At 55.0% G+C, this 12482-nt stretch overlaps 1 protein-coding gene across 4 annotated transcripts in view; it reads left to right on the top strand.

The window, feature by feature from the left end:
• Positions 1-12482, top strand: part of ABR (ABR activator of RhoGEF and GTPase) — a 174142-nt gene that overhangs the window by 128186 nt on the left and 33474 nt on the right. For all 4 annotated transcript variants that reach the window (XM_069482192.1, XM_069482193.1, XM_069482194.1 and 1 more), the window contains 7 exons: positions 317-482; positions 2739-2861; positions 3233-3308; positions 3802-3906; positions 4924-4998; positions 7955-8052; positions 8392-8523. In XM_069482192.1, the coding sequence (XP_069338293.1) occupies positions 317-482; positions 2739-2861; positions 3233-3308; positions 3802-3906; positions 4924-4998; positions 7955-8052; positions 8392-8523 (775 nt within the window). The remainder of the gene's footprint in view (positions 1-316; positions 483-2738; positions 2862-3232; positions 3309-3801; positions 3907-4923; positions 4999-7954; positions 8053-8391; positions 8524-12482) is intronic.

Here is a 12482-nt window from a genome sequence, read left to right as displayed (position 1 = left end):
GTGAGATGGGGAATAGGAATATGTTGGCCCAACCAGGAAGGCTTCCCTCTTCTTGACACACAAGTGGTTTGGGATGTTTAAAAGCATCAGTTGTACTGAGTCAGAAGATTGGCAAGGTGCAGAACTGGAGTCCTCACTGCTGGCTGACCCTGGAATCTGTTCTCATTACTCCAAGTGTGTATTTCCTGATCAACTCCTCAAGATCATTCTTGCCTGTGATAAGTTCTCAGTAAATCCCTTTCCAGTGGTTTCTTGGTTCTGGGCCCAGCAGTTTAGGCTTGAAGAGCCCTTCAACTTCCCTCTGGCTTGTTTGCAGGAAGCACCAGCAATATGACTGTAAGTGGTACATCCCTCTGGCCGACTTAGTGTTTCCATCCCCCGAGGAGTCTGAGGCCAGCCCACAGGTGCACCCCTTCCCAGACCATGAGCTGGAGGACATGAAAATGAAGATCTCTGCCCTCAAGAGTGAAATCCAGAAGGAGGTGAGTAGAGCTTGGCATCTGGACCTGGGACCATTCTTACTGGGTCTCTTTGAACCGGGTGTGCTGGGGAGGTGGAAGAAGGGGAAGTTGTAAGGTTTGAGAGTTTGACAGAGGGAGCAGGATGAAAGAGTGGGAGCCCTTTAGTGTGTTAAGGGAAAGAGCCTGTGTCAAAGTAGCTGTGAGCACATGGAGGGAGGGCCAAGGAGTCAGGATTCAGGTGGGTTAACTATGGAAAGTTTCCTGGAGAACAGTGTACATTGAACACTGTAGGAAAGATAAGCAAGAGAAAAAGGCCTTCCTAGGGACAAGCAGGACATCTGCAAGAGAAGGGACCTGGGAAGCCGCTCTCAGAAACTGAGACCAAGTAAGCAAATAAATAAGGAGAGAAAGGACCTGAATACCACAATGAACATGCTTGACCTAAAAACGCATAGAAGCTAGTGCCTGGGCAGAGAACTGAGATTCTTGTCACATTACGTGGAACATTCACAAATGTCCACCCTATTTTAGGCCACTAAGGAAATCTCAAATTGTTTCAAATAACTGATAGCATACAGGTCATGTTCACAGACCACAGTGGAGTAAAATTAGAAATCAACAGCTAGAATATTAATTATATGCTTGGAAAATTAAAACTTACAACATAAAGAGGAAATCAAAATGGAAGCTGCAAGCCATTTAGAACTGCATGAAAATGAGAGCACTACATAGCAAAACCCATGAGATAGGGCCAAAGCACTTTTTAGAGGAAAATGTATAGCCGTCAATTCATATATTCTAAAACAGTGGCAAGAAGAAAGCACTGAGGAAGAAGCCTTCCCAAAAAATGGAAGGAAGAGTTTCAGTTCAAAGTTTACTGAGCTCCACTGGCTGCTGGCCGCCAGGAGTGTGCCACAAGCCTCACGGAGTTCCTTGTCCAGTGGAGCAGGCAGACACGTCCATTACTGACCACAGAGCATGACACTTGTGATGAGAGTCATTGGAGAGGCACAGGTGTTGTCTATGAAGCTTCACAGCCTCGCGTGTATTCACAGCCACTCCCCATCACTCACATCACAGCCTGAGATCTGCCTGCTTCCCCACCCCTCGTCCGTGGAAAAATTATCTTCCATGAAACCGGTCCCTGGTGCTAAAAAGGTTGGGGACCGCTGCCGTAGTAGATTCCGTCCGTACAAGTGGGATGGCTGGGGCAAAGGGTGCGTGCATTTAATTGCCAGATTTACCTCTGAAAAAGTTGTGTCCGCTACCTTCCCCCAGCAATGAATGAAAGTCATTGTTCCCCACACTGTCACAACACTGGCTGTGAGCATTTGTTACAACTTTGCCAGTCCTAATGGGTTTTAAAAAAAAATGTTACAGAGATTAATTCTAACTGAGAAGCTTTAGGATGGTATTGGAACTGAGACTTGAAGCATAATAGTGCTTAATAAGGGGGGATCTTTATAAAGTAAACTTGGAAAATAGAAAGAGAAGGGTACGCAGGCTTGTTGGAGAATGAGGCTGAGCTGAGGGGACAGGGTGGAGCGTGGTGGGTTGTCAGGCAGCGCAGGGAGGCTGGAACCCTGTCGTGGGAGACCAGGGTGCCAGGCCAGCAGATAGGGCTTTACGCTGAAAGGTATCTGAGGTTTTTAAGCAAGGTGTTTCTATTGTACCCAGGATTTAATTTAAAGAGGTGACATAGCGACAACACAGAGAAGCTAATACCACTGAAAGATTTTTTATTACCTACAGTTCCCAAGAGAAGGAGACACCACACCACACATGGCCACATGGGGAAGCACCAGGTTTGGACAGGAGGCAGGAGCGAGGGGCAAGCAGGGCCGGCTTCCTTGTGTTTTCTGCAGGAAGCAAGGCGGAGCAGGGGAAGCAGTTTAGGATGGGCTAGTTCGAGTAATGTTGGCAGGCTCTAGGTGGTCTCTAGTCACGTGGCCCCAGCCCTGGGTGATTAGGACAGAGGAAATCCTGGCTTGGGGGGTGAGAATTGCATAAGGGAGGTGGCTGGGGAGATGAGTTGGTTTGCATATGAAAGTGCGTTCACAGGGTTGTCATTTACAGTTTTAGGAATTAGCCAGCCCTGGGAGAAGCAGTTTCTCCTCACCCAGAGCGGCCCCCCACCCCTCAAGATGTCAAAACATCACAAAATGTAGAAAATGAAAAAGCGTGGTTAATACACAGGGGAATGTTGTACTTAGAGCTGCTGGGTGAGCGGTGGTGTCTGAGTGTGAGGGAAACCCACTGTGCCCTCCGTCCCTGCAGAAAGCCAACAAAGGGCAGAGCCGGGCCATCGAGCGCCTGAAAAAGAAGATGTTTGAGAATGAGTTCTTGCTGCTGCTCAATTCCCCCACAATCCCGTTTCGGATCCACAGTCGGAATGGAAAGGTCAGGAAGGGCAGGGGTGGGACAAAGACAGGCACCTTTCTTAGCCCAGAGCTGCCCACTCTCTATAGCTCCTGGCCCTGACCTGTGGAAATCAGGGATTCAGGCCCTCACTCCCCAAGGAGGCTGCCATAGCGCCAGCCCCAGACTCCTTCTCCCCGCTGGTATGGAGCGAGTGCCCCCTGCTGGCCATCACTGGCACTGCCTCTTCTGTCAACTCTCTTCCCAGGAAGGAGGCCCCCCACTCCCAGCTGCCTCTTTCTCCAAGTTTAGGCATGCCTGAGTAAGAAGGAGCTTGCTAGCAGCCCCAGAATCTGAGAATATGCTTGTCCTAACTGTGGTCACCCCACTGAATTCTCATCTTCTCTCTTCAGAGCTACCTGTTCCTACTGTCCTCGGACTATGAGAGGTCAGAATGGAGAGAAGCGATTCAGAGACTACAGAAGAAGGGTAAAGTCCTCCCCATCCTGCACTGCTCTGCTGGTGTCCATGGCAGTGATGGGCCTTTGCATTTCCAAGCTTTTTATGCCCAGTATCTCCTCTTCCGCCTTCATAGTCACCCTAGAAGGTGCAAGGGAGGTGGCACTTGATGATGTTACCAATCAATTGAGACCCAAAGAATTTAAGTGATTTGCTGAAGACATGATGAACTAGTAATAGGATTGGACCCCGAGCCCAAGGTCACCCCGCCCCCTTTCTCTCTCTTTTGCTCTCACTCTCTCACACATACATGCATGAACCCCTTCAGTTAGATTTTCCTGCTCTGACCCCTGTAACAGCACCTACAATAGTCCTTGTATGTCTGCAAGTCTTTCCCTCCTACCCAAAGACCAAACTCTGCTCATGGAACTAAGGTGTCTTTCTGAAGCAGCCCCCCAAGGAAGAGCAGCAGATCCTAGTGGACCAGTACTGATGCTCCCTTCTCTCTTGGCTCTTCTTTCAGATCTCCAGGCCTTTGTCCTGAGCTCAGTGGAGCTCCAGGTGCTCACGGGATCCTGTTTCAAGCTTAGAACTGTACACAACATTCCCGTCACCAGCAATAAAGACGGTAAGGACTAGAACCTGAGGTTGCCCAACTGGTAGGTCCCAGCTCCCAGGGCATTGCTGGCCTTTCTTAAGTACCCAGACAGACATGTGGCTGCAAATGACTGATCCCTGCTCCACCGTGCTGGGACTATTCAGTTGCCAGGTACGCAGAGAGATTGAGTAGGGGTTATAGTGCATTGAGTCCCGGGATGGCCCCCAACTTCTCCTTGGGCCCCCTCTGGCTTGAGAGAAGAATCTGGCATTCTGGTGCACGGGGATTGGGTTGTTAATATATCCATGAAAACAGTCTGATAATGGAAGCAAAAGGCTGAAGCATGAGGAGGGGGAGGGAAGAGGGCAGGTGGAGTGGTGTCTGAGAAATAAGGCTGGAAGTTTCCAGGGACCGGCTCTTGGAAGGCCTTGAATGCCACGCAAGGGAGTTTGGTGCTCATGCTGTAAGCCGAGGAGCCTGTGGGAGGCTTTTGGCGGGGGGAGGGCCATGATCAGGGCTGGCAGCTGTCCATTCTAGCTGTCCATGGTGCTGGCAGAGGGTCTGCTCTGTGAAAGCAGTTTTGAAGGCAAGCTGTCCCCTGCATATGGAGGTTTTCTAGGGACCCCTGTGTCCTAAGCAGGGCACACAGCTGGGCTTTCTCTCTTCTGTTAGCACAGAGTGACTTACGATTTTAGTCCATTTTCGCTTTGAAAGGGTAGACTGAGGAGGGCAGGCACGGGATAGGCAGGATTCAGAGGGAGGGAGAGTACCCCAGGGGAATGGTACCAAATCCCTGGCCAGGACAGTTAGGTGGAGGCCGGCTGCCTGGGCAGAGGGGAGGGGAGAAGGGCTGGCCCATGCACCACCTGGGGCCGCCCGCCTTGGAGGAAGCAGTGCGCTTAGGGAACTTTTCCATGCGGCCACCAGGTGGTGCTGTCAGACCAAGGCCCAGGCTGCGTCTCGCAGCGTCTGCCTCCCCTCCAGCCTGGGATGGAGCAGGGGGTGCGCCTCTCACTACCTCCGCCTGGGGGCTGTTCTCTCTTGCAGACGACGAGTCCCCTGGGCTCTATGGCTTCCTTCATGTCATCGTCCACTCTGCCAAGGGATTTAAGCAATCAGCCAGTAAGTGCCCCTGCCCACCCGCCCTAGGAGGAAGTGTGGACCGTTATCAGCCTTTCACAGAAAGTCCCTGTGGGACCACCATGTGGGGTCTCCCGCTGCCCACCTGCTCTGCTCTGGTCCGCCCAGGCTGGGGCCCTGCCCTGCCAGCATGCCCTGAGATGCTGGACATTCCCCCGAAGGCCGGGCACCAGCTCCTCTGGGCAGGGGGCTACCCCTGCCCTTTGTCTCCAAGGTCTGCTTTCTCTCAAGTCCTCTGCCCAGGTGTCTGAAACTCCGGAGCTGCAGACACCTGGGCTCCAACCCCGTGTCTGCCCATTACAAGCTGTGTGACCTTGGACAAGTTTCTTAACCTCTCTGAGCTTCAGAGATTACACTTTTTACACGGGAATTTGTGAGTCAGACAGCTAACAGTTTCTACCCATTTGCCAGATGAGGAAGCTGAGAGAGGTGAAAGGACTTAACATCACACAGGAGCAGAAACCTGGGGCCCCTCCTCTCCCCCCGCCCCTTCCCACTCCCTTTCCGTCCTCTGTGGCAGGTGAGGTCTGCCCCTGCCTCTCCCTGCAGCGCACCATGCAGAGGTTATGCCCTTGGCCCGCAGACAGCCGTCGGATCAGCATTGACTGTGAAGCCTCCCCGAGTCCCTGGGGAAATCGGCCTCCCTTCTCTGTGTTCCCGTCACACTCGGCGCCTCCCATGCTGCTTGTCACATAAGCTGCCTCTCTCGCTATGAGGTCTTTGAGGGCAGGAACCAGGTCTCCTTTATTCCTGGATGAATAGGGGCTCGGAAACGCCGAAGTGGCTAATGCGCAGAGCACCTACCGTGCGCCCGGAGAAGACGAGAACCCGAGCGGCGTGGGGACGGTGCCTCGGCATGTCCCAAAGCCTTTCAGGCTCGTTATCCGCTCTGATCCTCTGGCGTCCCTCTGAGGCCACTGGTACCATTCCCATTTTCCACTCCAGGAAGCTGAGGCTCAGAGGGCTCACGAGACCTTTGCACAGGCAGTAGGCGGTGCCGTAGACTCCACGTCTGCTGACACCAAAGCCCAAGCTCTTCCTTTGAGAGCATTTCTCAAAGTCTGGCCAGGACCACCGCACTCCTCACCAGGCTGCTTGTTAACGTGGATGCTTCGTGACCCTCCCCGGACCCACAGAATCCCCTTCCTTGGGAGCTGCTATTCAGGAATCTTCCCGGTTAACACACCCAAGTCTGCACCAGGCGCCTCCCACCTCCGTGGTGCCCAGGTGTCCTGCCCCTCCCCCCTCTCCCGCTTGCTGTTGGCTGGGAGCGCAGACCCATTGAGGTGGAGCAGGTTTCTTCCTCCCAAACTGGGTCGGGTGGTGAGAAACAGGATGAGCTGCTACCAAACCTCTCCTTCCCTGCAGACTGTCTTCACCTCCTTCTTCTTCCCACGCCCTGACCCACTCAGATGTTCATTCTGACTCAGGGGTGAAGGTTAGGCCTTGTGTGTCTTCAATCATAGCTTCTTGCCCTAGGAAACTCATTGTGTGTGGACAGTCGGGCCTAGGGTGTGGGCAGCATCATTGTTCCTGTTTTACAGCTGTGAGAACTCAGGGAGAGACGTTAGGAGATTTGTGCAGAGCCGGGATTTGACCCCAGACAGTCTGACTCCAGAGCCCTCACTTTGTGAGCTCTCCCCTGTCCCCTGATGGAGGCCTCATTCACAGTAAAGTCAGTCGGTGCTGATGGCACTTCACGGTCTTCCATCTCTCGGCCACACAGACCTGCTCCCTGATCTGGCAGAGACCGTGTGCACAGGCCGCTAGCACCGTCCACCTGCTCATCCGTGCTACGTGCTTGCGTGTTCTGACACCCACCTGGGCCTGCTCTGTGCTGCACCCAGCTAGAGACTTCTTGGGGGCAAGCTCGACTCCCCGTTCCGTAGGAGAGCTGGGCCGCCCCTGGGGCTGGTCAGAGAGGTGGCCTGAGCCGTGCATCCATCCTCTGACCTCTGCCCCTTGCTCTTTGGCTTGTGCTGCAGAGGGTTGGCTGCAGTGTCTCAAAGACATCCCCCCACCGCCAGCAGCACCCTGGGAGACAGCCGTGGCTGCGCCCATGGAGGTGGGAGGGCTGCCAGGGTCTGAGCCCCAGAGGGAATGCATGGATTTGCAGAGTGACGGGGGCGCCACCTGTGCTGTGGTCTCCTGGGTCCCTGATAGAGAGGAGAAGCTGTTCAGCCCAGGGCCGGAGTTCCAGATGGAAACGCTAGGCAGAGCCCTGCCCCCGCCGTCTCACCCCAGCCCTCCACCGCTCTGTTACTCAAAGCACCGGGGTGGTGGTAAGAGCTTCCTTCATTTGTCCCACACGCATTTGCTGTGTGCCTGCTGTGTACCAAGCCCTGATCTTGGTACCAGGAGTTCACTGGTGGGCAAGAAAACCCAAGGCCTCTCCCGGCAATGTTCACATGTTGGAGGGAAGAGCGACCGTGAGCACATAGAGATCACTCAGTTAAAGCTAAAATAACAGCAGGCTGAGCCCCGGAAATGTGGGGGCCCTGTTGGTCATCACAGTCACGGTTACTGCGGGCATTCAGGACCGGAGGCCAGGGTCACTAAACGCCTGCCGTGCCTCCCACCTCAAGTGCCCATGACGCCCCTGTTGAGAAACTCTGGGGGGAGCACTGGGGGCTGGGGGCTCCTTCAGTCAGCGTGCGGAGGGAAGGCCTTGGGGAGGGACCTCGTCGAGTGTGGCTGGAGTGGGACGAGGAGGGGAGGGCCAGAGCCACCTGAGAAGAGGGCGGGGAAGAAGGAGGAGCCAGGAGGCACAGGGCACCGGAGGAGAATGCCAAGATGCCACCCCATGGGGAGCTGGGAGGGGCAGGTGTGTTGTCCCCCTTCCTTGCCGAGCCCCTCACCGCCAGCAGCCCCACCCTGGCCCACTCCGGGGCCTCAGGGCCCTCACTCAGTGTGTCTCTATCTGTCCTTCCCGCTGCAGACCTGTACTGTACCCTGGAGGTGGATTCCTTTGGCTATTTTGTCAGCAAAGCCAAAACTAGGGTGTTCCGGGACACGACAGAACCCAAGTGGGATGAGGTGAGTGGAGGGGGCTGGTGTCCCTGCAGGGACCCCTGAGTTTGTCACTGAGTGTGTCCACCCCCCTCCTCCCGTCTGCTGGGGATGGCCAAGCCTGTTGGTTGGGCCAGCTCTGTGTTCATGGGTGTGGGACACTGCAGTTTCAGCCCGAGGTCCGTTTCATCAGCCATGCGCAGGCTTCTGAGAGCTCCAGGAAATGAGGGTGCCCCTCCACGTCTTGTCATGTGGTCCTCATGGGCCCTGCTCACCCACCCCTTGCAAAGTCGAGGCCTGCACCTGCAAGGGAGCCGGGTCTCCCTGCTCTGGAGGTTCAAGACCCCTTGTCCCGTCTTCCCCTAGGAGTTTGAAATTGAACTGGAAGGCTCTCAGTCCCTGAGGATCCTGTGCTACGACAAGTGCTACGACAAGACCAAGGTCAACAAGGACAACAACGAGATCGTGGACAAGATCATGGGCAAAGGGCAGATCCAGGTGAGGGTCCAGAGTACCAAGGCGAGGCTCGGAGAGCTGCCAGGTGGTGGTGCCAGTTGAGAGGAGGCCTTCTCACTCATCTTGGTCAAGGTGCCTTTTGTGCCTTTTGTGATTTTGGTTTACAGCTGATTTGAGAAAAGTTCCCCAAGGTGGTTGTTCTCCCTGCTAGAGATGGTGTCTGACAGTAACCCCAGAAACCCGAGTGAGCTGGTTCCTCTGGCGTCCATACCTGGCTCAGGTGGATCATCCACACCTCCGCAAGCTGGACGGGAGGGATGACCAGCAGCTCCCTTTGTTTGCACATCCCAACCTTCGTCGAGGGTGGCTTTTCCTGGAGTGCTGTGTTGAGAAGGATGCTGAGGCTGTGTCCGTGAGCAGGGGAAAGGGTGCTGTGTTGATTAGCAATGTCTGCCATAGGCATGGGACAGGAGTGGGCACATGGCCCAGGCTCTTCCAGAAGGGCTTACGATCCGGCTGGGGGGCTGGTCTCTGACTTGTTGCTAGGATTGCTGGACCTTGCCTGTGTTGGGAGCCATCGGCTCAGGGTGGGCTCTCCGGGTACTGGCAGAGGCAGGTCCTCGGTCAAGTTAAGAGCATATGTGCCTCAGCTGTGTTTCTCAGTTCCCTATAATTGCGTGTAGGAAGAAGGCTTCTGAAATATTCTGCCCGTTTTGAAGATGGGCTGCTCTTCACTTGCCTGTCAAGAGAACTAGGCTTGGGGAGGAGAGTAGGCTGGGTTTGGGGGGACGGCAGTGGTGACATTCAGCATGGAGCCATCCACACTCCTGTGTGGCACCTTGTGTGGCCTCCTGCTTATGACACAAGGGGGCTGGCTTGTGGGTAGACTCTGTGACCAGGAAATGAAGGGAAACAATAACTGTACGTACTGGGATTGAGCCGACGACATTGAGTGCTTTGGGCTTCTTAACAGTTGCCCCAGACACCATCTGGGTGCAGGCTGGGATAGCCCTGTCTACAAAGGAGCTGAAGGACACTTTTTTGCAAGAAGAGTTTGTTCTCTGATGCATTGTTGAGGCTGCAGAGTTTGATATCTGGCTCTTCACTGGGCGTCCTTGGCGACATTGTTTCCTGGGACGTATGTGAGTCTCCCGCTCCCCCACCTATCTCAGGCTCCCGTGTTTGAACAGGAGGGATGGCACCATTTGGTGGGGGCCCAGCCACCTGCCTCCTGTTGCCCCATGTTCCTGAGCACGTCCCTTCCTGATGCTGTGGGACCTGCACCCGTTCCTCAGCACTGTCGCCAGGGAAACAGTGCTGCTAGGCAACTGTAAGTCCTTCATTATTTAGGAAATGGGGGTTGAGAGAGTGCTCTCTAAACGCAGTCCCTAGAACCTGCTCTCTGCAGGGATTAGGGGTGGGAGCCCTGTCTCCACGTTCCTGGGCTGGGCCAGAGGGACAGGCAGGGAAGGGGTTCTGGGCTGGCACATCCAGCCCTAGGAGACGCCCAGCCAAGAGACATGACCAGCTGCCACACTCCCTGGGCCATTGGTGACTAGGAAATGGAAGAGTTAAAGGGGGTACCAAGAGCAGCCAGCTCTGTGGGCACTGTGGACCCAACTCCTCGGGAACTCGGCTCCCAGGGCCCGAAGGCAGCATTCTCCCACCTGGACTTCAGCCCTGTCGCTTTCCTCCTCCTCAGCTGCGCAAACCCCGGGGGAGACACACCATAAATCATTACATCGTGGAGACAGGAGCAGATGAGGCAGTGGGGGAAGGGGAGGAAGCCAGGTTATGTTTGGCAGAGCAGAAAGCACAGTCTGGTAAGGAAAATGTTTCTGTGTTTAAGCTTCGAGGAATGTTAAATGCCTGGGAGTTGATATTAAAAGAAACACAAACCTTCCTGCTGCCAGCTGACCGGGGCCTGTGAGCGGGCAGTTCAGAGCCACAGCCCTCTGGAGGCCTTTGAAGTCTCCCGGCACTCAGCTCTGCAAGGCACAGCCCCTGGCCCTCAGCTACAGAGCCTCTGACCAGCCTTCCTATGGATCAGAGAGGCGGAGGGGGTGTCCTTCCCCCGGGGGGTGCCATGGCTTATAAAGTCTTGCCCCGTGACTGCCCTCAGAGCCACCAGTGATGGCCAGGCTGGGGGGAGAGTCTGCACCAGTCTTTCCCACGTGGCCAGCCCCACAGAGCCATGGAACAGTCTGTCCCCACAGCTGCGTCTCGTGTCCCTTCCTGCCGTCAGCCTCTGGAACTTGGCCCTGCTCCTCTCCAGCAGGTGCTGCGGATGGAGCTAAAGGTGGTCTTGAGGTAGCGCCGAGTCCTCAGGGATGTTCGGGTGACCTGTAGGAACGGCAGGGGGAAGAAGGCCTGTCTCTGCTGTCCCCCTTTCTCTCCAAGACCCGCCCACTCAGCCTGTCCAGAGGTTGCCTAAGCTGCAGGCATTTGCTCCTGCGACGAGGCTCCCAATGTGGCAGTGGGGGCAGGGCATCTGCAGCAGGAGGCTGGGGGCGGCCCGTGGGGGCAGCATGTAGTGACAGACAAACGGCAGCACTGATCACTACCGTGTGTGTCTGCCAGTTGTTGGAGGCCCATTCCCAAGTGTGATCTCATGTGATCCTTGCAACAGTACCACCAGGAAAAGAACAACCATGTCCTCCCCATTTTGCAGACGAGGACACGGAGGCACTGAGGTTAAGTACCGTGGCCAGGGCACCTCTGCTGACAGTGTGCAGGGAGGCCATGCCCACTCTTCTGTGCCGTGTCCCCGGTCTCAGGCCTTCGTCAGGAAATCTCCCAGCCAGGGCCCTGGCAGGGCTAGCGGTCTGGAGAAGGCGCCTGGGTGATGTTCCACACCGGGACCCTGCTTTATTTACGGCATAAGGGGAGCCTGCGGCTTCCTTTGACTTGGAGTCCTGTTACCTCCGGGCAGGGGACATTTGTGCCTGGTGCCTGGGAGGAAGTAGAATGAGCACACAGGGAAAAGAGCAACGGGAGTGGGGGGGGGAGGGGGCGGGACTGACTCACTGTGCATCTGCGGAGTGAGAGGTGCCAGGATCCTAGTCTCGGAGGCGCCCACTGTCACATGGGAAAGGCAAGTGTACCGATACATGCCCAGCTGCCAGGGAATGGTGCAAAATGCAACAGTAACGATGACGTCAGAGAGCTGGGGGTGAGCCCGGCACTATGCTAGACGCTTCCATCTGCTATCTCGGGGGATCCGCACAGGACCCTGTGGCGTAGAATGTTATCACAATTATAAAGATGAGAGAGCCAAGCACTGAGGGGTCAAGTCACCCGTCCAAGGCCAGGCAGCCAGGACTTGAGCCGGGCCGGCAGCTGGCTCCAGAGCCCGTCTCTAGTTGCTCGACGGACTCCCACCGTTCTGTGTAAGTCATAAAATAGAAACGGAATCCAAAGAAGGGAGGGACCGTGGACTGGAGTTAGGAAGGCTTCCAGGAGGAGGTGGAGCGGGAGAGATTTGGAAGCCCTGGGTTGTTTTAATTCCAAAAGCAATATTTACGTTAGGAAGAAAATTGCAATGATGGTAAAGAGACTTGAAACGTAATCACAAACCCTCCCTACTCCTACTCCTCTGAAACAGCCATTTTACTTTGTGCCTTTTCCCTTCCTTGGGTATATACATTTTTATATAGTTTTAATCATAGTGAGCATTTTGTATTTTTTCCTATTTTCATGTGCTGTTGTCATCCACCTCCTTTTTTCTAGGGCTGTAGATCTGCCAGTCTTTATAAATACCTTTTCTGATACATTGTCAAAAGTGCTTTATGTGCTTTATATAAACCATCTGATACAATGGCCAGCACAGTAATTGCCATTTTAGGGCTTTGTGTTATTCTGGCCAGGTGGGCAGGCTCTGGGTCAGCAGAAAGGAGTGGGGTGGGCATCCGGGGGTAGGACCTGCGTGGCCAGGGCAGGGAGGAAGGAATGCGCAGGGAGCGGCCCAGGAAATGAAGGAGCCAGCCTGCCTCGAGCAACGC

Source organism: Eulemur rufifrons, chromosome 9 (genome assembly GCF_041146395.1).
Source record: "Eulemur rufifrons isolate Redbay chromosome 9, OSU_ERuf_1, whole genome shotgun sequence".
NCBI lineage: Eukaryota > Metazoa > Chordata > Mammalia > Primates > Lemuridae > Eulemur > Eulemur rufifrons.
The sequence above is the reverse complement of the archived record's forward strand: the minus strand, read 5'-3'. Positions and strand labels throughout refer to the sequence as shown.